The 25,287-nt window shown below is 45.6% G+C and overlaps 1 protein-coding gene across 1 annotated transcript in view; it reads right to left on the reverse strand.

Moving 5' to 3' along the window:
• Nucleotides 1-1,230: 1,230 nt before the first annotated feature.
• ADCY8 (adenylate cyclase 8) overlaps nucleotides 1,231-25,287 on the reverse strand; it is a 219,170-nt gene continuing 195,113 nt past the window's right edge. Inside the window, exons 15-18 of the mRNA XM_060127469.1 lie at nucleotides 19,695-19,841; nucleotides 13,303-13,395; nucleotides 4,565-4,679; nucleotides 1,231-1,718 (exon numbers count right to left, since the gene is read on the reverse strand). Coding sequence (XP_059983452.1) covers nucleotides 1,231-1,718; nucleotides 4,565-4,679; nucleotides 13,303-13,395; nucleotides 19,695-19,841 — 843 coding nt within the window. The remainder of the gene's footprint in view (nucleotides 1,719-4,564; nucleotides 4,680-13,302; nucleotides 13,396-19,694; nucleotides 19,842-25,287) is intronic.

A 25,287-nucleotide genomic window follows, 5' to 3' on the forward strand; every position in this document is an offset into this window, starting at 1 on the left:
AACTTACCAGAATAGCTTCGTGTTGGCACACGTGGGCTTAGACAGGTGTCGATTCTTATGGAAGAGACAGTGCTTTCCTCTCAGTAGTGAACACAGGAAGAATCCATCCCCTAACTTCCCTTCCGGTAAAGTGAGGCCAATGACTGCGTTCTGGCTGGTGACAGAGCAATAACGTAGGCGACTTTCAGGCCTGGTACCCAAGACCTCCTGAGTGAGCCCCCTTCCTTTCCCTCTCTTCTCTTCAGCTGGCTGGATAGAGAGGATCAAGCAGAGGCATCCAAGTCCCAAGTGCAAGAAGACTAGGTCCCGAGATCATTGCCTGGAAGGCCTCTGCCCCACATGCAAGAGGACGTAAACGACAGCTAAATCTCTTCTTTTGTTTTAACCACTGAGAATGAGAGTTATTTGTTACAGCCCTTTTATTGACCAGTACAGCGCTGAGCCTCGTTCTAAAACTACCTGTAAGGTCTTGGGCAATTCCTTTCATTGTTCTGAGCTTTCTCATCCGTAGGAAACTTCCCTGGCAGGCTTTGCGGTCAGACGAGAAGAGCCTGGGATGCAGTCTTCCCAGGAAACAGCGCGCCTGCCTGCACCAACTTACCCACCTGCTGACTTTCTAACTGTGGCTGCAGCCGATCAAGTGGCCGTGGCCCCACCTCAGGGCGTTTGTACCTGTTAGTCCTTCTGCTCGGGCCACTTTTCTCCCAGGTTCCACGGGTTCTTTCTCATCATTTAAGGCTAATCCTTTGCAACATGTCCTCAAAGACACGGTGCCTCTAGTTCAGGCAGCGTCCTCGACCTCCAGTTCTTTATCACAATTTCTCATTGCACCTACCCCTCTCTGAATGCAGAGTATTTATGTACTGGCTTATAGGAACATTACCTATTAACATTATCCATTCATATTATTGTGTGCCAGGTACATGACAAGCGCTCGGTAAACGGCAGCGCTTAATGATGAGCCCACTGTACTGAGTCTCTGTTTACAGGTCCCTCTTTCCCAAGGTCAAGGACTAGGTCTTACTTATCTTTGCTTCCCGATAAACCTTGTATGGAAGAGATGACCAAGAAATGTCTGTGACGGGAGAGAAACTCAAATCGTGTCTTCGATCTAGTGCATCCAAAGACCAACGAAACCATCCTTGTTCTAAAAAAAATTAAACCTTTTTATTAGTATATTTATTTTATATATAAAAGAAATACAAAACAAGAAACACAAAGAAAACACGTTTATGGCAACTCGGACTTGTCGGTGCCTTCGGCTGGGGCTCCCGGCTCAGGCCCACTGGGTGTCAGCAAAGTCCGCCGGTTGTAATGGCCCTTGATGATGCCCGTGTTGTTGTTCTCATTCAGCAGCTGCTTCTGCCTTTGCCTGTTGAGGGACTGGACGAGGCCCAGGACGACCGCGGCCAAGGAGTACTGCCCGGGCAGCCTTCTCGGCGGCAGGATGAATGGGTTGGGTTGGACTCTTCCCAGGAGAAAGTACGTTTTGATTTTTCCTTCCTGTTCACTGATGCCCTTCACATAGATCTCCCCTCGGTAGTCAAAGGCAAAGCCCTGGTCCTTCAGGATGAGATAGGTCTCCTCTGGGACCTGGATTCTGCCGCTGACTCCCGTGCTGTCCATTCGACTTGCCAGGTTCACGGTTTTGCCCCAAATGTCATACTGTGGTTTCTTAGCGCCGATAACGCCAGCTACCACTGAGCCGTGACTGATGCCTGTGGGTGAACCAGAGAAACAAGAGATGAGAGAAGAGGGACGTCAAGGAAGGGGCCGCTCCCTGCCTGGGACAGTGACCCTTAAACGAAGGATGTGATCTCTGTGGGTAAACTGCAGGGTACAGATCCAGCCTCGGTCACTTATTAGGTGTGTGATCTGGGTTGGGTACTTAACAGATTTGGACCTCCCTTCTCTCATCTGTCAAGTGGAAATAATGAAAGGACGCTGGTATGAGATGATATAGGTAAAGCCACTGGTATATTACCAGACAACCAGTGAGTGCCCGAGAGGCAATAATGATTACTCTCACGTGGATGCTGACTTGTCTTAGCCTGCGGGATGGACAGGGCACTGATGTCGGGATGCTGGGATCGCCGCTTGCCTCTGTGGTCACAGTGCCCTGAGAGCTTGGGCAGCACCTCTTCCTTCCCTGTCTCAGTCTACGTCCTCAGCAGCATTCCCTGGGTCCATGGCCACAGCCTCCTAACACGCCTCCCTGGATCCCTGCTTGTCCTCCTGCAGACCAGACTCCACGCTGCTGCTGGAACCAGAGGGACTCTCTGATGCACGTCTGATCAAGTTACCACCCACTTCAACACCGGCCACAGCTCCTTTTGCCTATGGGGTAAAGCCCCGGCTCCTCAGGTTCACAATCTAGGGCTTCTCAGAGCTGGCTCTTGCCTAACTTGCCAGCCTCATTTTTGTCACCACCCTCTCCCTCACCTTTGCACCGTCTCCATACTGCACTGCTCGAGTTCCCCTAATCTGCTGGCGTTTCCACCTCTGTGCCTCTGTCCCTGGCTTTCTCTCTGCTTGGACTGTCATTTACCCCCAATCCCACAGGTTATTTGGTAGATCACAATTTCAAGACCTCCTTCTTTAGGAAATACAGACTTTTTTTTTAAAGGAATGACCGTATTCCACTAAACACATTCATGGGCATATATGTCTCCTTTTACTAGACTAAGGATTTCTCATTCATTCTGCAAACATTGACTAGGCATCTACTATAAAGCAGACACTGTTCCAGGTATTGGGGCTATGGTGGGAAAGAAAAAAGACATAGCCCCGGCCCCCATGGAGCTTACCTTCTACTGGGGAGAGACAGAAAATAATTTAAAAAAGGCAATATAGTGTCAGTGAATGATAAAGGTGATAAAGAAAAACCAATCAGGTTAAAGGGATAGAAAAATAGAGGAGGGTGTATTTTGGAGTAGGGTGGTTAGGAAAGGCCTTTCTGAGCAGAGATCTAGAGAAAGTGATAGTATAAGCCATGCAGATATCTGGGTTAGATCATTCCAGGCAGAGGGAAAAGCAACACACACACACACACACACACACACACACACACACACACGTATAAGATAGAACTGACTGTGAACTTCGAGAAACAGTTCTTGCAGAATGCATGGGAATCACAAGGATGGACATTGCCCTAAAATTTGCAGAGCCCTTCCATAACCACTATCCCATTCACATCTCTTCTTACTACTATGAGGTAGGCAGGGAAGGTAATAATATAACTCCCAGTTCACACATGAGGACACTGACACTCAGAGGGTTTAAACGACTTGCCCAAAGTCATAGAGCTGGTTACAGCAGACCCAAAACACAAAGTGAAAGGCCCAATCCCATTGGGAACATGATTTTCTAACCTCTGAACTATACCAGGAGAATAATGTATCACACCAAGGGTTGGCCTTCATTCCAGCAACACCTCCTGAAATTACACAGCCTTTGTTCAAGGTTATAGTTCTGCTTTTTATTCCCAGTTCAATCATGTATTCAATGATTTCAGAAAGGACATGTAGGGTTGTTGGAAGATCTGGAAACAAGCCCTGAGCACCCCATCCATAGATCAAAATATAAAAATATCACTTATTTATTCCAGTGAACAAAGGCATGTGACATTCCTTAGATCTGACAAGTCAGGCATGGGTATTACCTGACCCTTTATACTTGAAAGCTGCTAAGGGAGAACCAAGAAAGTAAAATGGCATGCCAGCCAGAGGATACCTAAGACACGAGGACGGCCGTAACATTTGTTTTAGGCCGCACGCTGGCCGCCAGAATGTCACTGGTCTCAGTCAGGAAGTCCTGGAGTCGCTGCCAGGATGACCATTTGGCTGTGTGATTGTAGGCTAGTTACTCCCCTTCTCTGGGCCTGAGTTTTCCCATCTGTAAAATGTGAATGTGGACTAGAGCAGGGGCTTTCAGACTATGCTTTAGGAAGCCCCCTCCAGACTCCGCAGAGATGCTGAAGAAATTAACAAGTTATCCAAATTGCAGATGACTATTATTACATAGCCGTGACTGTTGTCATTTTGCACAAGGGAGTACCTAAGCCCAAAGGAGGATGAGCTGTGTGGCCGAGTGAAGAGCTATAAAGCTAACTGCCTGTCCCTGGCTCAAGTCAGCATATGACATCCCCAGGAACGGAATCCTGCTTTTAGCTCAGGGTGTTATCCAGGAGAACGGGAGAGTAACGCATTGACCTCCAGTATCTGGTGACGTAGAAGACGGGAGGAAACGACTGATTAGACAGCTACCTCTCTAATCAGGGCCTTGTGTGGATGGGATTCTGGACAAGTTGGAGGACAGGTGGCTGTCGTCTATCAGTTGCTTGGTGTTTCTGCACACAGGCCAAAATCCTTCCACTGCTTCCAGCATCTTGAGTGAGAGGAAGCCCAGACAGGCCTGTCCTTGGCCAGGTCACACTAAATTTGCTGCATTTTGCGGGAAAAAGCTCCCCTGGCTTGATGCCCAGGGCACGGGAGGGCTCAACAGAGCAAGGCCAGACAGCTCGGTGGGTCCCCGAGGTGCCACACTTCCGGCTGCTACTCACCAATCCGGAGCTCAAAATTGTTGAAAGAATGCTTGTTGATCTCCTGTATGCTTTCGGTCAGGGCGAGAGAGAAGTCGGCCAGGGCACACAGATGTTCCCACTTATCTTCACATTGCTGTAGCAAACATGAGAGAAGAGGTCATTCGATGGGGCAAACAGGAGCATTGCTGCAGCAGGGGTCTGGTCTGTGTCCTACCTCACCCACACGTGCCTTCAAGGGAAGTGAGCAGGTGTGTGAGCTCTGTACACCTAAGTCAGTGTCCAGAAACACAGGGTACCAGGAAATTTGTTTCAGAGAGTGTAATATGTGTGACTCTCAGATTCCATTCCCCACCCCTACCCTTGTCTGTTCAAGCTGATGCTGTTCACTTGTGTGTGTGTGTGTGTGTGTGTGTGTGTTTGTGTGTGTGTGTGTACACACCCTTATGTTCATATATGTGAGGTTTCCAATCTAGGAACCATGTCTATTTCCTTTGAAGTACTCACAGTGTCTATTTAATAGATGTTTCACATAGACATTTGCTCTCTGAACCTCAGTTTCCTCATCCATATAATGGGGATAAGCATAGTTGCCCTGCCTACCTCATGAGGACTGAATGAGATTGTGTATGTGAAAGAATTCTGTGCCCCTCTAGAGCAGAGGTTGGCAGTCAGTAAAGGGCCAGATAGCAAGTATTTTAGGCTTTGTGGGCCGTGTGGTCTTTGTCATGACTACCCAACACTGCCATTTTAGCCAGAAAGGAGCCATAGGCAAATTATAAATGAATGCATGTGGCTGTGTTCCAATAAAACTTTATTTACGAAAACAGATGGTGGATACATCAGATCTCCAATATAGCAGTTGGGATGATGGTCTATCAGTATTTCCAAACTGAAGTTATTTTTTAATCAATACTTCTAATGCTAGCATCCAGTGTTTACACGTTCTACCATCGCCACCACATCAATCTAAAACCTATACAATGTTAATTATTTACATTTAAATTTGTTTTTGGACGTGGTGATGCTGGGGAGAAAATACTTAAAATTTTCATTAGAAGCTCCTAAGTCAATGAGGCCTTGAAGTACAATATTTGATATATGTTTGTGTATTTGTGTTTGTGGGGTATAATTTTAAATTATAACTACAATATATACTCTGGTTTAATTATACTTCATTAAATTATTTATATGAAAGAATCATATCTAGGTTTCAAAGATTCACTTATATATTCCCTGACAGCTACTGGCCCAGTCAAAATCCATGTTTTCTATATTCACCCACACTGTTGCCAGCTGTACCTAACAGTTCCTTTTTTCAAAAAATTTATTTTATTAAAAAAGTTCTTTTTGGGCTTCCCTGGTGGCGCAGTGGTTGGGATTCCGCCTGCCGACGCAGGGGACGCGGGTTCGTGCCCCGGTCTGGGAAGATCCCATATGCCGTGGAGCGGCTGGGCCCGTAAAAAAAAAAAAAAAAGTTCTTTTTAACATCTTTATTGGAGTGTAATGGCTTTGCATTATTGTTAGTTTCTGCCGCACAACAAAGTGAATCAGCTATACATATACATATATCCCCATATCCCCTCCCTCTCGCATCTCCCTCCCTCCCACCCTCCCTATCCCACCCCTCTAGGTGGTCACAAAGCACCGAGCTGATCTCCCTGTGCTATGAGGCTGCTTCCCACTAGCTATCTATTTTACATTTGGTAGTGTATATATGTCCATGCCACTCTCTCACTTCATCCCAGCTTACCCTTCCCCCTCCCTATGTCCTTAAGTCCATTCTCTGCGTCTGTGTCTTTATTCCTATCCGCTCCTAGGCTCTTCAGAACCATTTTTTTTTAGGTTCCATATATATGTGTTAGCATATGGTATTTGTTTTTCTCTTTCTGACTTACTTCACTCTGTATGACAGACTCTAGGTCCACCCACTTCACTACAAATAACTCAATTTCGTTTCTTTTTGTGGCTGAGTAATATTCCATTGTATATATGTGCCACATCTTCTTTATCCATTCCTCTGTCGATGGGCATTTAGGTTGCTTCCATGTCCTGACTATTGTAAATAGTGCTGCAGTGAACATTGTGGTACATGACTCTTTTTGAATTATGGTTTTCTCAGGGAATATGCCCAGTAGTGGGATTGCTGAGTCATATGGTAGTTCTATTTTTAGTTTTGTAAGGACCCTCCATACTGTTCTCCATAGTGGCTGTATCAATTTACATTCCCACCAACAGTGTTCCCTTTTCTCCACACCCTCTCCAGCATTTATTGTTCCTAGATTTTTTGATGATGGGCATTCTTATTGGTGTGAGGTGATACCTCATTGTAGTTTTGATTTGCATTTCTCTAATGAGTAGTGGTGTTGAGCATTCTTTCTTGTGTTTGTTGGCAATCTGTATATCTTCTTTGGAGAAATGTCTATTTAGGTCTTCTACCCATTTTGGGATTGGGCTGTTTGTTTTTTGATATTGAGCTGCATGAGCTGCTTGTATATTTTGGAGATTAATCCTTTGTCGGTTGCTTTGTTTGCAAATATTTTCTCCCATTCTGAGGGTTGTCTTTTTGTCTTGTTTATGGTTTCCTTTGCTGTGCAAAAGCTTTTAAGTTTCATGAGGTCCATTTGTTTATTTTTGTTTCCATTTCTCTAGGAGGTGGGTCAAAAAGGATCTTGCTGTGATTTATGTCATAGAGTGTTCTGCCTATTTTTTCCTCTAAGAGTTTGATAGTGTTTGGCCTTCCATTTAGGTCTTTAATCCATTTTGAGTTTATTTTTGTGTATGGTGTTAGGGAGTGTTCTAATTTCATTCTTTTACATGTAGCTGTCCAGTTTTCCCCGCACCACTTATTGAAGAGGCTGCCTTTTCTCCATTGTATATTCTTGCCTCCTTTATCAAAAATAAGGTGACAATATGTGCGTGGGTTTATCTCTGGGCTTTCTCTCTTGTTCCATTGACCTATATTTCTGTTTCTGTTCCAGTACCATACTGTCTTGATGACTGTAGCTTTGTAGTATAGTCTGAAGTCAGGGAGCCTGATTCCTCCAGCTCCATTTTTCTTTCTCAAGATTGCTTTGGTTATTCGGGGTCTCTTGTGTTTCCATACAAATTATGAAATTTTTTGTTCTAGTTCTGGGAAAAATGCCATTGGTAGTACAGTAGGGGTTGCATTGAATCTGTAGGTTGCTTTGGGTACTATAGTCATTTTCACAATGTTGATTCTTCCAATCCAAGAACATGGTATATCTCTCCATCTATTTGTATCATCTTTAACTTCTTTCATCAGTGTCTTATAGTTTTTTGCATACAGGTCTTTTGTCTCCTTAGGTAGGTTTATTCCTAGGTATTTTATTCTTTTTGTTGCAATGGTAAATGGGAGGGTTTCCTTAATTTCTCTTTTAGGTTTTTCATCACTAGTGTATAGGAATGCAAGAGATTTCTGTGCATTAATTTTGTATCCTGCTACTTTACCAAATTCATTGATTAGCTTTAGTAGTTTTCTGGTAGCACCTTTAGGATTCTCTAAGTATAGTATCATGTCATCTGCAAACAGTGACAGTTTTACTTCTTCTCTTCTGATTTGGATTCCTTTTATTTCTTTTTCATCTCTGATTGCTGTGGCTAAAACTTCCAAAACTAAGTTGAATAATAGTGGTGAGAGTGGGCAACCTTGTCTTGCTCCTGATCTTAGTGGAAATGGTTTCAGTTTTTCACCATTGAGAACAATATTGGCTGTGGGTTTGTGATATATGGCCTTTATTTTGTTGAGGTTAAGTTCCCTCTATGCCTGCTTTCTGGAGAGTTTTTATCATAAATAGGTGTTGAATTTTGTTGAAAGCTTTTTCTGCATCTACTGAGATTATCATATGGTTTTTATCCCTCAGTTTGTTGATATGGTGTATCACATTGATTGATTTGTGTATATTGAAGAATCCTTGCATTCCTGGGATAAACCCCACTTGATCATGGTCTATGATCCTTTAAATGTGCTGTTGGATTCTGTATGCTAGTATTTTCTTGAGGATTTTTGCATCTAAGTTCATCAGTGATATTGGCCTGTAGTTATCTTTTTTGTGACATCTTTATCTGGTTTTGGTATCAGGGTGATGGTGGCCTTATAGAATGAGTTTGGGAGTGTTCCTTCCTCTCCTATATTTTGGAAGAGTTTGAGAAGGATAGGTGTTAGCTCTTCTCTAAATGTTTGATAGAATTTGCCTGTGAAGCCATCTGGTCCTGGGCTTTTGTTTGTTGGAAATTTTTAATCACAGTCTCAATTTCAGTGCTTGTAATTGGTCTGTTGATATTTTCCACTTCTTCCTGGTTCAGTCTCAGAAGGCTGTGCTTTTCTAAGAATTTGTCCTTTTCTTCCAGGTTGTCCATTTTATTGGAATATACTTGCTTGTAGTAATCTCTCATGATCCTTTGTATTTTTGCAGTTTCAGTTGTTACTTCTCCTTTTTCATTTCTAATTCTGTTGATTTGAGTCTTCTCCCTTTTTTTCTTGATGAGTCTGGTTAATGGTTTATCAATTTTGTTTATCTCCTCAAAGAACCAGCTTTTAGTTTTATTGATCTTTGCGATCGTTTCCTTCATTTTTTTTTCATTTATTTCTGATCTGATCTCTATGATTTCTTTCCTTCTGTTAACTTTGGGGTTTTCTTGTTTTTCTTCCCATGATTGCTTTAGGTATAAGGTTATGTTGTTTATTTGAGATTTTTCTCGTTTTCTGAGGTAGGATTGTATTGCTATAAACTTCCCTCTTAGAACTGCTTTTGCTGCATCCCATAGGTTTTGGGTTGTCATGTTTTCATTGTCATTTGTTTCTAGGTATTTTTTGATTTCCTATTTGATTTCTTCAGTGATCTCTTGGTTATCTAGTAGTGTGTTAAGCCTCCATGTGTTTGTATTTTTTACAGATTTTTTTCCTGTAATTGATATCTAATCTCATAGCATTGTGTTTGGAAAAGATACTTGATACGATTTCAATTTTCTTAAATTTACCAAGGCTTGATTTGTGACCGAAGATATGATCTATCCTGGAAAATGTTCCATGAGCACTTGAGAAGAAAGTGTATTCTGTTGTCTTTGGAAGGACTGTCTTATAAATATCAGTTAAATCCATCTTGTTTAATGTGTCATTTAAAACTTGTGTTTCCTTATTTATTTTCATTTTGGTTGAACTGTCCACTGGTGAAAGTGGGATGTTAAAGTCTCCTACTATTATCGTGTTACCGTCAATTTCCCCTTTTGTGGCTGTTAGCATTTGCCTTATTTATTGAGGTGCTCCTATGTTGGGTGCATAAATATTTACAATTGTTATATCTTCTTGGATTGATCCCTTGACCATTATGTAGTGTCCTTCTTTGTCTCTTGTAATAGTCTTTATTTTAAAGTCTATTTTGTCTGATATGAGAATTATTATGCCAGCTTTCTTTTGATTTCCATTTGCATGGAATATCTTTTTCCATCCCCTCACTTTCAGTCTGTTTGTGCCCCTAGGTCTAAAGTGGGTCTCTTGTAGACAGCATATATCCAGGTCTTGTCTTTGTATCCATTCATCCAGTCTATGTCTTTGGGTTGGAGCACGTAATCCATTTACATTTAAGGTAATTATCGATATGTATGTTCCTATTACCATTTTCTTAATTGTTTTGGGTTTGTTATTGTAGGTCTTTTCCTTCTCTTGTGTTTCCTGCCTAGAGAAGTTCCTTTAGCATTTGTTGTAAAGCTGGTTTGGTGGTGCTGAATTCTCTTAGCTTTTGCTTATCTGTAAAGGATTTAATTTCTCTGTCGAATCTGAATGAGATCCTTGATGGGTAGAGTCATCTTGGTTGTAGGTTTTTCCCTTTCACCACTTTAAATATGTCCTGCCCCTCCCTTCTAGCTTGCTGGGTTTCTGCTGAAAGATCAGCTGTTAACCTTATGGGGATTCCCTTGTGTGTTATTTGTTGCTTTTCCCTTGCTGCTTTTAATATTTTTTCTTTGTATTTAATTTTTCATAGTTTGATTAATATGTGTCATGGCGTGTTTCTTCTTGGATTTATCCTGTATGGGACTCACTGCACTTCCTGGACTTGACTATTTCCTTTCTCATATTAGGGAAGTTTTCAACTATAATCTCTTCCAGTATTTTCTCAGTCCCTTTCTTTTTCTCTTCTTCTTCTGGGACCCCTATAATTCGAATGTTGGTGTGTTTAATGTTGTCCTAGAGGTCTCTGAGACTGTCCTCAATTCTTTTCATTCTTTTTTCTTTATTCTGCTCTGCTGTAGTTATTTCCACTATTTTATCTTCCAGGTCACTTATCCATTCTTCTGCCTCAGTTATTCTGCTATTGATTCCTTCTAGAGAATTTTAAATTTCATTTATTTTGCTGTTCATCATTGTTTGTTTGCTCTTTAGTTCTTCTAGGTCCTTGTTAAACGTTTCTTGTATTCTCCCCATTCTATTTCCAAGATTTTGGATCATCTTTACTATCATTACTCTGGATTCTTTTTCAGATAGACTGACTATTTCCTCTTCATTTGTTTGGTCTGGTGGGTTTTTACCTTGCTCCTTCATCTGCTGTGTATTTCTCTGTCTTCTCATTTTGCTTTACTTACTGTGTTTGGGGTCTCCTTTTCACAGGCTGCAGGTTCATAGTTCCCATTGTTTTTGCTATCGACCCCAGTGGGTAAGGTTGGTTCAGTGGGTTGTGTAGGCTTCCTGGTGGAGGGGACTGGTGCCTGTGTTCTGGTGGATGAGGCTGGATCTTGTCTTTTTGGTGGGCAGGACCACGTCCAGTGGTGTGTTTTAGGGTGTCTGTGAACTTATTATGGTTTTAGGAAGCCTCTCTGCTAATGGGTGGGGTTGTCTTCCTGTCTTGCTAGTTGTTTGGCATAGGGTTCTCCAGCACTGTGGCTTGCTGTTTGTTGAGCGGAGCTGGGTCTTAGCATTGAGAGAGAGATCTCTGGGTGAGCTCTCGCCAATTGATGTTACGTGGAGCCGGAAGGTGTCTGGTGGTCCAATGTCCTGAACTCAGCTCTCCCACCTCAGAGGCTCAGGCCTGACACCCGGCCGGAGCACCAAGAACCTGTCAGCCACATGGCTAGGTACGTGGGGAGTTTCTTGCCTTTTGGGAAGTCTGAGGTCTTCTGCCAGCATTCAGTAGGTGTTCTGCAGTAGTTGTTCCACATGTAAATGTATTTTTGATGTATTTGTGGAGAGGAAGGTGATCTCCACCTCTTACTCCTCCACCATCTTGAATGTCCTCCACAATTCCCTTTTTGATCACATTTCACTTCCTTTCTACAAATTCTAACCATGCCCACCATTTAAGAACTGATTTAACTGTCATTACTTTTTGATAGTATTTTATTGTAAAATATAAACCTATTTGTATATTTTTAACACTGGAAATATTTGACAAAGCTCAGATTCTTTACCATAATAATAAAGTCATTTTAATGAACTTGTTGTATAATGATTTAACTCTCCCTAACTGTTAAACATTTACTAAGCAGGACTAACCAAGTCTTCAATAGATAGTACTATTACATACATGCTGTGCCTGTAAAGATACGGCATAATGGTAATACCTAGAATATTAGCGTGTCTATTTGAGAGGACCATTGCTGAAAAGAGATATTTCAAATTTTCTTGGTATAGGATTTGAAATGTGTAGCAATTTGCAATGAAATTTGTTATTAGAGACAAAAATATCACCAATCCTTTTTGTAATTTGGAAGCACTTAGGTCACTCTCTCTATATTATTATACTTCTTTGCTCTCCCAACTCTTTGCTTACATTTTTTAGCTTAGACTGCACACTGGCCTGCAACTGTTAATTTACATCTCTGCCAGTCCCTAGGCTGTGAATAATATAAGGGCAAAATATGATTTATTCATCTTTGGGTCCTGAGTTACTGGCATACCTATAGGGTTCAACTAGACAACCCTTGCATTTCATAAGAATGTTTAAATTTAAAGAGGTTAAGTGATTTGCCTCAGAAAATAAAACTGCATGTTGACAACAACAAAAAACAAACAAACAAAAAAAACAGATGGTGGGCTGGATTTGGCCTGGGGGATGTGTTTCTGGACCCCTGTGGCAGAGTGATGTGCACATGTACCTAATGACTATAAAGGGTTTCTTCTCAGATAGTCTTGGAATAGTTCTAGGTTTTTAGTTGTAAAGTGAGCAAAGAAGAATGAGGAGGAATGAGGATTCCTCTCCCTGGCCGCTTATGCCCATTTCCATAGAGCATTTATGGAGGACCTACCAGGTGCAAGACTTTGTGTGGCCAGCATGACTCTCTCTCAGGTAAGTCAGCCATGGGCCCTGGAAGGTGGATGCTAGTTTCCCACTTAACGCTAGTGTCTGGCACAGTCACCTCTCAAAAAAGCAGAGCTATTATTATTATTACTTCTGGAGGAGAAAACAAAAGTAAGAATAAAACAGGCTGGGATCAGGGGCTTAGTAACACCTACAATTAAATCATACCAGGGTATTTCTTGGTCCTGATTTTGTTCATCTAGTGAACAGAGAGGTTCAGAATGAAGACTAGAGGCTTCTCAATCATAAGGAAGCATCAGTACACCCAGTAGACCCCGCTTACCTCAGGGGTGCAGGTACCGCACACGCCTAGAATCTCCACTTCATCGGATTTTCTCCCTACCTGTCCTCAGGTTTCCCGGTGATGACAGCTCCACCACCTTCAGCAACCTGACCAGAGTAAGGTCCCTGCCATAGGCTGTGGCTGAGTCCAAAGCATTCCTTTACCTGTTTTTCAGGTGACAGGCCTGACACGGCCATGTAGGTGCTGCCAATGGTCTTAATCTTTTCAATGTCTTGAAACCGGTCTTCACCAAGCAGCTGAAACAGATTCAGGCAACAGTGTCAGTCCTGGTATTTGTGCTCCCGGCAGCCTGGGGCTCCTGGAAACAGGCCCCTGGCTCACAGTGAGGACCCCCTCGGAATGGTTTAGCATCCTTGAGGTAGCCACTTTTCTCTCTGAGAATCAAACATTCAGGCTCTCAACAGATATCTATTGAGCACCTGCTAAGTGCCAAGTGCCGAGATGGGTGTGACCAGATACTCTTAGATCTGTTTCTAAGAATCTTTGAAATAAACAAAGCTATCTTATTAGTTTAAAGAAAAAATTGCCAATATTCCCAAATCCATCAACACATCCTTTTGGCTTTACTCTCAGCATGCATGTAAAAATCTTAGCATTTCCTGCCAGTACCCTGGTCTAAGCCACCATTAGTTTACACCTGGTTATTGTATTGCAATAACGTACCTAATCCCAGTCTTTACCTCCACACTCCCAGCATGGCAGCCAGAGTGATCCTGTTTAAATGGAAGTCAGACCATGTCCCTGCTCTGTGGCTTCCCGTTCTACTCAGGGTCAAAGCCAGAGTTTTCACCATGCCCTGAAAGACCTGCCATGCCCTGTCCCCTTCGCTCACCCTGTTCCAGGCACACTGACCTCCTTGCTGATCCTAACAAGCCAAGCCTGTTTCTGCCTCAGGACCTTTGCACCTGCTGTTCCCCTGTTGGGACGCTCTTCCTTCAGACAACTACATGGCTCATCCCTCACCTCTTCCAGGTCTTTCCTCAAGTGTCATCCCAGTGGGGTCTTGCTGATCACCCCATGCAAAACCGAACACAATATCCTGTCCCCACATACATATTCTCATCTTCTTCCTGCTTTATCTTCTCTCCTTAGCACTTATCCCTGACTGTGTTTATATATTGTCATCTTTCCTATTAAAATGTAAAATTCCTGGAGGCAGGTATTTTTGCCTGTCGTATTTACTACTCAGCACCTAGACAGAGCCTAGCACACAGTAGGGATGGATGAATACCTGTATGGAAGAATGGGTACCATCCTTGCCATTTCCTCCATCCTCACCTGCAGTTTGGATTTTAACGCCAAGGAAGGGAAACCTTGGTTTCTTATTTAGCAACTGTGCTAAGAGAATAATGCTCTCTCTGCTTGTCCCCCCACCTCAAAAGTCCATGTCTTAGTCCCTGGAACCTATGGATATGTTACCTTACGTAGTAAAAAGGACATTGCAGATGTGATTAAGTGAATGATTTTGTGATGGGGCAATTTCCTGGGTTATCTGTGTGGGCTTGTAATAGGGAAGAACAAATATGACTCCATATCAGATCCGTTTCTTTTATGACCTTTGTATTCTATTGCTTTTGCTATAAGTTAATCACTAAAGTGATGCTGCCTATAGGCTTGAAGTATACATAATGGCCCATCTCCAGGAACACTGCCTCTCATGCCTGAGGGTTAAGCTAAAATACCTTACTTTAAGCTCACAGAAACATCCTGACCAGGCCCACCTATGAACGGCTGCAGGAAAGAGGAAATTAACACATCCCCTCCGGAGTCTGGCGGGAACCAGGACATATGTAACAACGTACTGCTTTCTTTTCTTTTTACTTTGCCTCCTTACTTCCCCCTCTTTCTTCTATAAAAGAAACTAGCACCCAAACCCAGGCAAGATGGTTCTTTAGGACACTAGTCTACCACCTTCTCTATCTGCTGGCTTTCTGAATAAAGTTGCTATTTCTTGTCCCAGCAACTCGTCTCTCCATTCATTGGCCTGTCGTGTGGCAAGCAGCATGAGCTTGGCCTCAGTAACGGGCTCAAGGTAATCACAAGCGTTCTTGTAAGTGAAAGAGGAAGGCAGGAGGCAGAGAAGATGTGACGGAGCAAGCAGAAGTCAGAGTGATATGATTGCTGGCTTTAAAGACAGAGAAAGGTGCCACAACCCAAGCCGGATGGGGGCCTTTAGAAGCTGGAAAAGGCAAAGAAAGAATTCTCCCCTGGAGCTTCCGGAAGCAACACTGCCCTGCTGACACCTTGATTAGCCCTGTGAGATCCATTCTGGATTCTGACCTCGAATCTATAAGAGGATGAATTGCTGTTATTTCCAGCCACTAACTTTGTGGTCATTTGTTACAGCAGCCGTGGGAAGCTAATTCAGCAACTACTGGCTGAGCTTCTACAATGTCTGATGAACAAGACACATGAGGTCCTAGCCATCACGGAACCAACAGCCCAGGCAGGGGTGTCCGATGTTAGATAAATCATCACACTAACAGGTGTCCTAGCTCAATTTTAGTAAAGTTTATGGTGGAACCATACCGGGAGTAGGAATAAAGAGGATGGATGATTTTGATAAAATCTGGAGCACCTGGGACCGCTTCCCTAAGTGATTTCCAATTTCAGTTGTGAAGAGTGAGGGGGGTTTTTCTAGCAGTGGAGCTTGTGTAGTAGGAGGTGGGCAGCACGGAAAGGGTTGGCAGGGGCATACAGACATGCCTTTGGCTGCCCACCTGCCTCCCTCTGCCCGCTTACAGCTGCACTTCCCCAGGGTCCTGGGGGAAGGTGAAACTCTTCCTTCCTCTCCTCTTCGGAACTACTTGGGTGAGGGCCAGTTTCAGGTCCAGGCAAAGCTACCTCCTCTTCAGAAGTTGATCAGGAGGCAGCAAGAGGCTTCGCTATTTCATTTACTAACCACACGGCAACCTTATCCACTCTCTAGCTAAAAGCCTCTGGAGTCATAGTGGGGCTTCTAATCAGCCCCTTGTTCATCCTCTAGTCCGTGTGGAGACCCGAGATGTGAGAGGGCTCTTCAGCCTTCGAAGAGGCCGGGGCGGGGGTGGGGGTTGAGGAGCCCTGGTGCCGGGCTATTGCAGACCCAGTCCTGGAGCATGTGCTCCGGGCAATGTTCAGCCTTCCTCGGAGCCACGTTCCTGTGGCAATTGCATCAGCAAGAAGAGCAGTATGGTTACCGACGGGTGTCTGGCTGGAGCTTAGTGAGGGCAGAATCTAGAGGGTCTCTTTTGACCCAAAGAAAGAAGGCAGGTCTGGGTGACCCAAGGACCCACGTGAGAAAGGCTGACAGTCCTTGGGGTTGACAAGCCAGGGAAAGCCTTTTTTTTTTCCCCTTCCTGTTGATTACATTCTCTTCTTTCTTCCTTCTCCTCTGCTTCCTCTCTTCTTCTTCCTCCCCTTTGCCCCTCTTCCTTTTCTTCCTCCTTCTCATCCCTGCTTCTCCTCTCTCTCCTCTTTCAGCTCTTCCCATCTCCCCTTTTTCCTCCTCCTGGTCTAGAGCTCAGCTTCCTGGACCAATTCCTTCTCTAAACCTCTCCTACTTCCCTCTGCAAACACCCATCTCTACCACTAGGGGCGCTGTCCCCCATCGCTTTATTGGGAAGACTCCAGGGTATCTATCGATACAGTTTGGGCCACCAAGATACAGACTTACTTCACATTTATTTATTTCAGTTTAAAAACATGGAAGTGAGAATTTTGGGGATATGCGGTGCTATAGATTTTAAAATAAAACAAAGCTTGATGTCTCAACCTTCAGTCAGATTGAGCTTTTTACTAGAGTTATTTAAAAAAAATTTTGGGGGACTTCCCTTGTGGCGCAGTGGTTGAGAGTCCGCCTGCCGATGCAGGGGACACGGGTTCGTGCCCCGGTCCGGGAAGATCCCACGTGCCGCGGAGCGGCTGGGCCCGTGAGCCATGGCACTGAGCCTGCGCGTCCGGAGCCTGTGCTCCGCAACGGGGGGAGGCCACAGCAGTGAGAGGCCCGCGTACCGGAAAAAAAAAAAAAAAAAAAAAATTTGGAAGTATGTTTTGGATCGGACTAGCCCACCATCACCTTACTATTTGCCAGATGGTTTCTGTCTCCTATGAGTTAATTAGTTGACTAGTCACTTTAGTGAGCATCTGTTATAAGCATCTCTTATGTTCTAGGCACAGTAGGAGGGCCTGGGGACTTAACAGAATACATAAGAGTATAATTTTTTTTTTGTTCTTTGCGGTACGCGGGCCTCTCACTGTTGTGGCCTCTCCCGTTGCGGAGCACAGGCTCCGGACGCGCAGGCTCAGCGGCCATGGCTCACGGGCCCAGCTGCTCCGCGGCATGTGGGATCTTCCCGGACCGGGGCATGAACCTGTGTCCCCTGCATCGGCAGGCGGACTCCCAACCACTGCGCCACCAGGGAAGCCCAAGAGTATAATTTTTATCTTCACGAGTTAATGGCTTAGCACAGAGAATGGGATAAAGGTACCATTACCACAGAATCACCCTCCATTCTCCACATTGAAAGGCCCTCTATACACGTGTACTTACCACTGACTCCTTGTGTAAAGGGAACTCATAGTCACTCTGTCTCTCACTGGACTGTGAATCCATGAAAGGCAAGAAGTGACTGTGTCTTATTTATCTTGACTCCCATCCTCATTCCTAGGACAACTAAAACGGCCATTGTTGAGTTTATGACTCCAAAACCAGCACCATGAAATGCCAGTTAAGTGAAGATCAACACACATGGTGATTAAAAATCCAAACAGTATGGCGGACCTGGGTTCAAAACTTGGCTTTGCCACTTAGTGGTGTGTGACAGTGGGCCCTCTTGGTGTCACTGAATCTCAGCTTCGCTTATTTTTAAAATGAAGGCTAATAATTCCTACCCTGTGGATTTGGTGTGAGGGATAAACAACAACTAAATGTTATATATGGAAAAAGTCAACATGTGGTAGACACCTGGGGAGATTAGTAAGAGGGGTCTCTGCCCCAGAACTAAGAGGCAGATTTGTAAACTGAAGGGTTTCATGCTCTATGATGGAAGAGTTTTCAGAGTGTAAGTTTTTCATTGAAAAAAGGGTGACAACGTTTACCTGGGTAGAGGGGGGATTAGAAGACGCCTCACAAGTAGAGATGATGTTTGAATGGACTGTTAAATGAGTACTAGGTTTTCTGCTGGCTGTGGAGCCAGGGAGAGAGGACGGGGTACGGTGAAGGTGGCATCATTTCTAGGCGGAAAGAGCAGTATGTGAAACTGCCAGGTGGGCTTGTGATGGCTTCTAAGTAGGGAGATGGTGCTGGACGGTGGACCAGGTGGCATATGGCAGGAGGTAAGGCTGGAGAGGATACAGGAGCAGTAAGTGCAAAGCCTCGGTGGCCTTCTGAGGAACTGGCAAAGGGAGGCACCGATGGGTTTTGGGTTTCAAAGGAATGTGACAAAATACTCCAGCTTTTGGTGGTTGGTGATGGTCAGATGCAGGAGGGTGAATGGTAAGACGACTGTGGTCATGCAGGTGAGAAACGATATGGCCTAAAGCAAGATAAGGGCAGCTTTGACTGTGAGGTGGTGAGGGGACTCCACAGGACTGTCTAGACGGAAGGTGGGGATTAAGGGAGAGAACTTTGTCTAGGGTGATGGAGTAGATGCCGTTGGTACCCAACTCAGCTCTCCTTTATGGGGTCATCCTCCAGAGTGCCGTCAGGGCTGGCTGCTGACAACGTATTGCTGTACCCATTCTTCGGGAAGAGCCCTGGAAGCCCCCTGGCTGGCGATGCCTGGGAGATCACACATACCCACCAGGGCAGCCCATGGCCAATGGCTGACCAATGCAGGTGTACAAAAGGCTTGACTCAGTGGCAACCACTCTGTGGTACCACTTATACTCCTGCGCTCCCTGGGAAATCAGGCTGAGGATGGTAGATGTTAGCTGAACCCACCCTTTTGCTTGGCTTCTTCCCTGGCATTTTCTCAATCACTCACTAACCTCCCGTCTCAGGTTTAGGCATGTGGATGGACACAGGTGTCCTACTTCAAGCTGGGGTGTGAAGAGGGGAAGAGACCCACTCCTGCTAAGTCTATTGATGTAAATAAAGTTCAGCATGAGTATCCCCCTTGTTCCTGGAAACTGGAAGAAGAAAGTACCATCTGGGGTATGTTTATATTTTGATTAGGTCTCTGACCAAATGCTAATTGATGGTTTTATCGTAATTTGAGCAGATGGAGAAATGTCCCCATCAGTGCCCAGTCTCTGTGATGCTAGTGCCTGCACAGCACTGGCCTCCGATCAAGTCCTGGTTTTGCCATTTGCTAGTTATGTGACATTGGCTTAAGTTTCTAACCTCTTTGAAGCTCACATTCCTGATCCTCCAGGAGCGAAGACAGGGTTTATCTTGTGTGATAATTGTGTTAACTAAATTAGATGATACCTGTTTGTGTTTACAATGCAGTCTGGAATTCTTTAAGTGCAGAAATCGGTTACAATGAACAACACAATGCTACGACAACATGAGGCTTATTTGTGATTGTAAATTTCTCAGGCTTCTGTTTACCTCATCGAAGTCGGCAATGATCTCATTCAGCAGGCGTAGGCATTCCACTCCTTGGTTGTTCATTTCAGTCTGAGAGTAGAAGTCTGCAAACCCTGGGATGGAGGCAAACATCACCCCAACGGCATCATAGGATTGAGAATACAGCTCCTGGACAGAGGGACACACAGAGGGAGTCAGAAACAGTCATCAGAGGTGAGGGTCTGCAGTGACGCTCCCCGTGTGTACCTGCCCCTGAAGGCATGCACAGGTACCCATAGAGAGGACAGAGAATGGGGGCTCTGACATCATCTCATCGACACCTTAGCGTCGTCACCATGGGGGCTGCGACCATTGAAAATTCATGGTCTCCGGCCTCAGTTGGGCCCAGAGTTCCACCTGCCCATCATTTTTTCCTCGGTCAGCTTCCTTTTCTGTTCTCCCCAGTGGCTATAGTCCCAACACACACCACTCTCCTTAACTTCACTGTCCGCTTGATTCCCCTCAGAAGATGATCTTGTCTCTGAGGCTCTCACGTTCCAAACTCATACAATCAGGTAGTTCACTGTATTTTCATCTCCTCTGCTTCAACTCCAGACAATGCATTTTCCCTTCTCCTGATGAAGATCAATGCTTCTTCCTCATCTCTCGATCCCCCTCTAACTTCTTCAGCAACGTCCTCCTACAGTGGATCCTTTTCTTTCTTCTTTCTTTCTCGTCTCCTCCTCCACTTCCTGTAAGTGTCTCCTATAAGAAAAAGTACAAGGTGCCCTGGAGCCTGCAGACGCTTGACTACCAGCCTATCTCTCTTCATTCTCATCCATACTTCTCAAACTAGTTTTCTCCGCTGCCTGTTCCTACTTTTCTCCATGTCCATTCACATCTCAGGCTGAAACGAAATGAAACTGGAGCAGGTCAGACTGCCAGACAAAATGGGAAAACCTCTACACGAAGCCCTGTCCAAGTCTTCCTGGACGCTCTTGCAGATTGGTGTGGTGATCACAGCCAAGTTCATAAGTCTCCTGACTTTCTAGTTATACCGCATCTGTTTTCCTTGTGCCTGGCCCCTTCAAGGATTTATTTTTTGCTTATCTACTGTCTTAAATGTTGGTGATTGCTACGGTTCTGTCCTTGACTCACTGCGTGGTTCAAAGTTGACATCCTTCCCTGGGCTATCTCGTTCACTCTCAGCCTTTCACGTGTGAGTCCCTCAAATCCTATTTCCAAGTCGGTTCTCCTTGGGCTTCAAGCTCCTGTGTCTCATGCTGGGCTGCCCTTGCACTCCTCAGATCATAAATGCTGCACCTGAATGCATCTCCTCTCCACCTAGAACTGCTCCTGATACTTCATTCTCTGACTCAGTTGGTGGCACTAGCATTGACAAGTCATCAAAGTTAGAAACCCTCAGAGTCAACCTTGACTCTTTCCTCCCCATCATATTCAGATTCAACAAATGACCAAGGCTGCCTGGGTTTCTTTGTGTCGCCTAAATATTTTTTTCTAACCCTCCCATCATTTCTATCAGGCCCTTCCTGTTTTCCTCCTTGACTATTAATGTGAGAGCCTAGTCCTGGGTTCGGGACTGGTCTTATCTCATCCAAAGGCATGTTCCATATGGCAGCCAGAGTGATATTTCAATGATACAATATTGACCATGGCTCTCCTGTTCTTAAAGCCCTCCAACTGCCCTCGGGACAAAGCCCCCGGGACACATGAGCACGACATATATTCACATATTCCGGCACTCCCCTCCTCCTGTCTCTTCAGCTTCATTGCCTGCAATTCCCTGTGTGGGACCTTGTGTCCCAGCAACACCGAAGCATCTGTGCTTTTTGTGCCCACTGTAGCGGATGCTGTGCGTGCCGGTCTGCTTTCTCTCTTCCAAGGTCCGGCAGTCAGCCAGCCCTTGCGTTTCTTTGCATGGAGTTTTTCTGTGGCCACTGGAGGGCACTCTGCCCACGTGAGCTGCAGGCTGAAAGCTCCGGGAAATCAATGCCCCCCTCAGGAGCTGCTCTTAACAAATGACTGATGGGAACAGGTGTAGAGTCCTCAGCAACTTCACGCCTTGGGCCAGATAACTCTGAGGGATGCTTTCTACACCACTGTCCGAATTCTCCACTGGGATTCAGCTCCAGTCGCCCACAGAGGTAACTAGTCTGATAATGCCTCATTAACGGGTTACTTTCCTTTCCCGACCTTCCTTCTTACTCTCCTGTCTACCTGGGTGGGCTTCCTGGGACCACTTCCAAGCAAATTACTTGCACTCGAATCTTTGTCTGAAGGTATGCTTCTGGAAGAAGCGAAACGAAGACGCACATGCTTCAATGCTTTCATTTTTTACCATCTGTCCCTGGATGGGATATGTCCCTCCTTCCTTGCAATAGCATCCCCAACCAGGCTAACTCTTGTTTTCTGCCTTTACTAGCCACCTAGGTACCCTGTCTTCCTACAGACCTTCCCAGACTCACCGATGGGGGCAGGAGGCTGACTCGGGCTGTGGCAGCACCTGGGTAACTCTACACAGAGCCCTCACCACCTGCATTATTGCCTTTAAAATGTCCATCTCTTCCTTTATGTGTGGAGTCTGCGAGGGCAAAGACTCCATGCCATTTACATCTTAGTTCTTTCAAATCATCCAATTAGTATGTCTTGGATGCCTGCAATGTAATGCGTGCCCTATACAGGGTCTGGTACGAGGTAAACATTCAACATTCTGTTGAGTTAATGACTCCTTCGCCTGTGTAGGAAACATTAAGGCTTACGAAGCACTTTCACATGAATTCAAGGCTTTAGCCCTTGCAATTACCCTGTGAAGTAGGTACGGTGATTATACCCACTCTACAGATAAGGAAGATGAACAGGGAGGAGTTAAGACATTGGGATCATGTTGTTGGTAGCGGAAGAGAGGGAGCTAAAGACGTCCAGGGTCTTCCTCACTCTGCATACCTCGGTGAAAGATGGTTTCCCTGATTCACGATCAGTTGACTTGAGCTTCAGTGTAGATGGATCTGAACAGATGCTTTCATTAGTCCTTGTTCAAAAGAGCAGAGGTGGGGGCTTCCCTGGTGGCGCAGTGGTTGAGAGTCTGCCTGCCGATGCAGGGGACGTGGGTTCGTGCCCCGGTCCGGGAGGATCCCACATGCCGCGGAGCGGCTGGGCATGTGAGCCGTGGCCGCTGAGCCTGCGTGTCCGGAGCCTGTGCTCCGCAGCGGGAGAGGCCACAGCAGTGAGAAGCCCGCGTACCGCAAAAAAAACAAAAAAACAAACAAAAAACCCACAAAAGAGCAGAGGTGGCTGGTGACCAGCTGGATTGGGTTGGGTTGCGGGGCAGTGCGGATTGTAGCCAAGGAGTAGATCAATGGTACATGGCTTTCTGAGGCTGGGCCATTCACCTTGGCCTTGAACAGTGGAGTGATGCTGCAGGAGGAGTGTGACTGTCTGCTGTATGGGTGCAAGAACCTGCATAAGCAAACCTACAGAACCGCATCCTCCAAATGGCTGTGATATGGTGGGAAGGAAACCCTCTGTTTACTCAGTTTCCTATTGTATTAGTTTGCTCAAGCTGCCGTAACGAAGTGCCACAGACTGGGTGGCTTAAATATCACCAGTTTATTTTCTCACAGCTCTGGGGTCTTGGAAGTCTAAGATCAAGGTGTTGGCAGGGTTGGTTCCTCCGGAGGGTGCTCCCCATGGCTTGCACGTGGCCTTCTTGTCCCTGTGCCTTCATACGGTGTCTCTTCGATGTGTGTCTGTGTCCTCATTTCCTCTTCTTATAAGGGCACCAGGCACATTAGACGACCTCATTCTCCTTCCCCCTCCCTCGGATCTTCTACCCAGTGTCCCCCGTTGATGACCCCCAGCTGGGTGTCAGAGGGCTTGCGAGGTCGTTGACGTGGCCCATGCAGGTCGGCCCCCTCCCCCTCCAAGCCAGCAGGGAGAAGGGGGTGGGGGGACTTGGAGGGGCGCATGGGAGAGCTCCAGCCACCTGCCCACACCTTTAAAGATGTGCCCATCAGTGGACTTGCTCCAATCAACCACTCTGAGTGCGCCATCTGTTTCTTTCTATTTTTGGTTCAAAGAAGATAAAAACACTGTAAACTGGGGAGGGATTGATGAGTATAGAAGGCTATTATTGTTTTATCGTCATCCGCCTCTGGCTGGATGTACAGGTTTGGGCTTCGCAGAGGATTCTGAGTGTATGAACGCTTCCCCCTCCGCCCCCGACTCGGAAGCCAAGGTGAAGACTTTGGTCTCCTCTTTGCACAGGGAAGCAGAGTCCAGTCCTTCACCGGCCCAAGCCTGGCTGATTCCAAGCCCTGTGTGTCTTATACTGAGTTAAGCCACCTCTCTGCAGGGGAGGAACCATCTCTGAGACTGTTGTCCTCATTGCATCCTCAGGTCTCCACTCAAACGTCATGTCCTCAGAGAGACCTTCCATGACCCCCCAGTGTACATGCCCCCTCTTCACACATGCTGTTCCCTTATTTAGCTTCTTCTACCCTCGCAGAACTTAGCACTACCAGGCTCTATGTTACATATGTATGCGTCTGTTTTCCCAGGAAAACATGTGCCTCATAACAGAAAGGACTTTGCCTTCTTTGTTCACCGTTTGAACCCCAGGATCTAGAATTAACTCCTGGCACAGGGTTGGCCCTCAAGAAATCCTTGCTGGACGAATGACTGAATGAGTGCGTGAGAGGTGGGGCTGGGAGTGGGAAAAAGTAGAAAAAGTAATGACGGCTCATAATTGTCAGAAATAATAATAGCAACAACCGGGATGCTCGTCAAATGTGCCAAACCCCACTTGAGCCCTTTGCGCACAATAACACACGTAAAGGTTGTAACATACAGTTGGGAAGTACTGTTACTTTGGAGATGAGGAAAATGAGGTCCGGAGAGGTTCACCACTTGTTCACGGTCACAAAATAGTGAGAGGAAGAGCCAGGACGGAATGCAAGGCACCAGACTTGCAAGTGCACCGAGTGACTTTTCTCTACTGAGCCCCCCTCACAGCCAGCTGCATTGGACACTTCCCAAGCTCCTACCCAGCTGAATTCTCACACCAACTCAGCAAGGTTGGTATCATTTCCTCATCAGCTGGATGACAAAATGGACTCAGAGAGGTTGGGTAAGCCGCCCCAAGTCACACAGCTGGTTAGTGGCAGAGATAGAATTTGTGCTGTGTGGACTGTCCAGCACCTGAGACAGCTGCCCTTGTCAGTGTCCTTTCAGCAGGTCTAATAAGCCAGGATGAGTGAGCAGGTTTCCTGGGACTCAGCGAGAGCCTGCCTGACACGGATGACCCAGCCCAGCTGGCCTGATCAGCAAGAAAGTCCCTGCCTGGGGTGGTGAGTGCTATTCTAAGCCAAAAGTCCAGTGGTACCGCAGAAGCTGCCAGAACCTCTGTGTGGGTGACACAGAGGTTGGCCCTGGAACAGACTCAGACAGGATGCTCCGGAGGGTGAGGCTCTGTCCACTGCCCTGTGCTTGGATGCTTTGAGCCACCTCTTGTCACTGCTCCCCCTTCTCTGCCACTCACGCCCTAACAGCAAGGTGGAGGGAAAAAAACCCAAAATTCGGCTTTGAAGTTACACATACCTGGACTTGAATCCCAGCT

The sequence above is a fragment of the Lagenorhynchus albirostris genome, chromosome 17, assembly GCF_949774975.1.
Source record: "Lagenorhynchus albirostris chromosome 17, mLagAlb1.1, whole genome shotgun sequence".
Lineage (NCBI taxonomy): Eukaryota > Metazoa > Chordata > Mammalia > Artiodactyla > Delphinidae > Lagenorhynchus > Lagenorhynchus albirostris.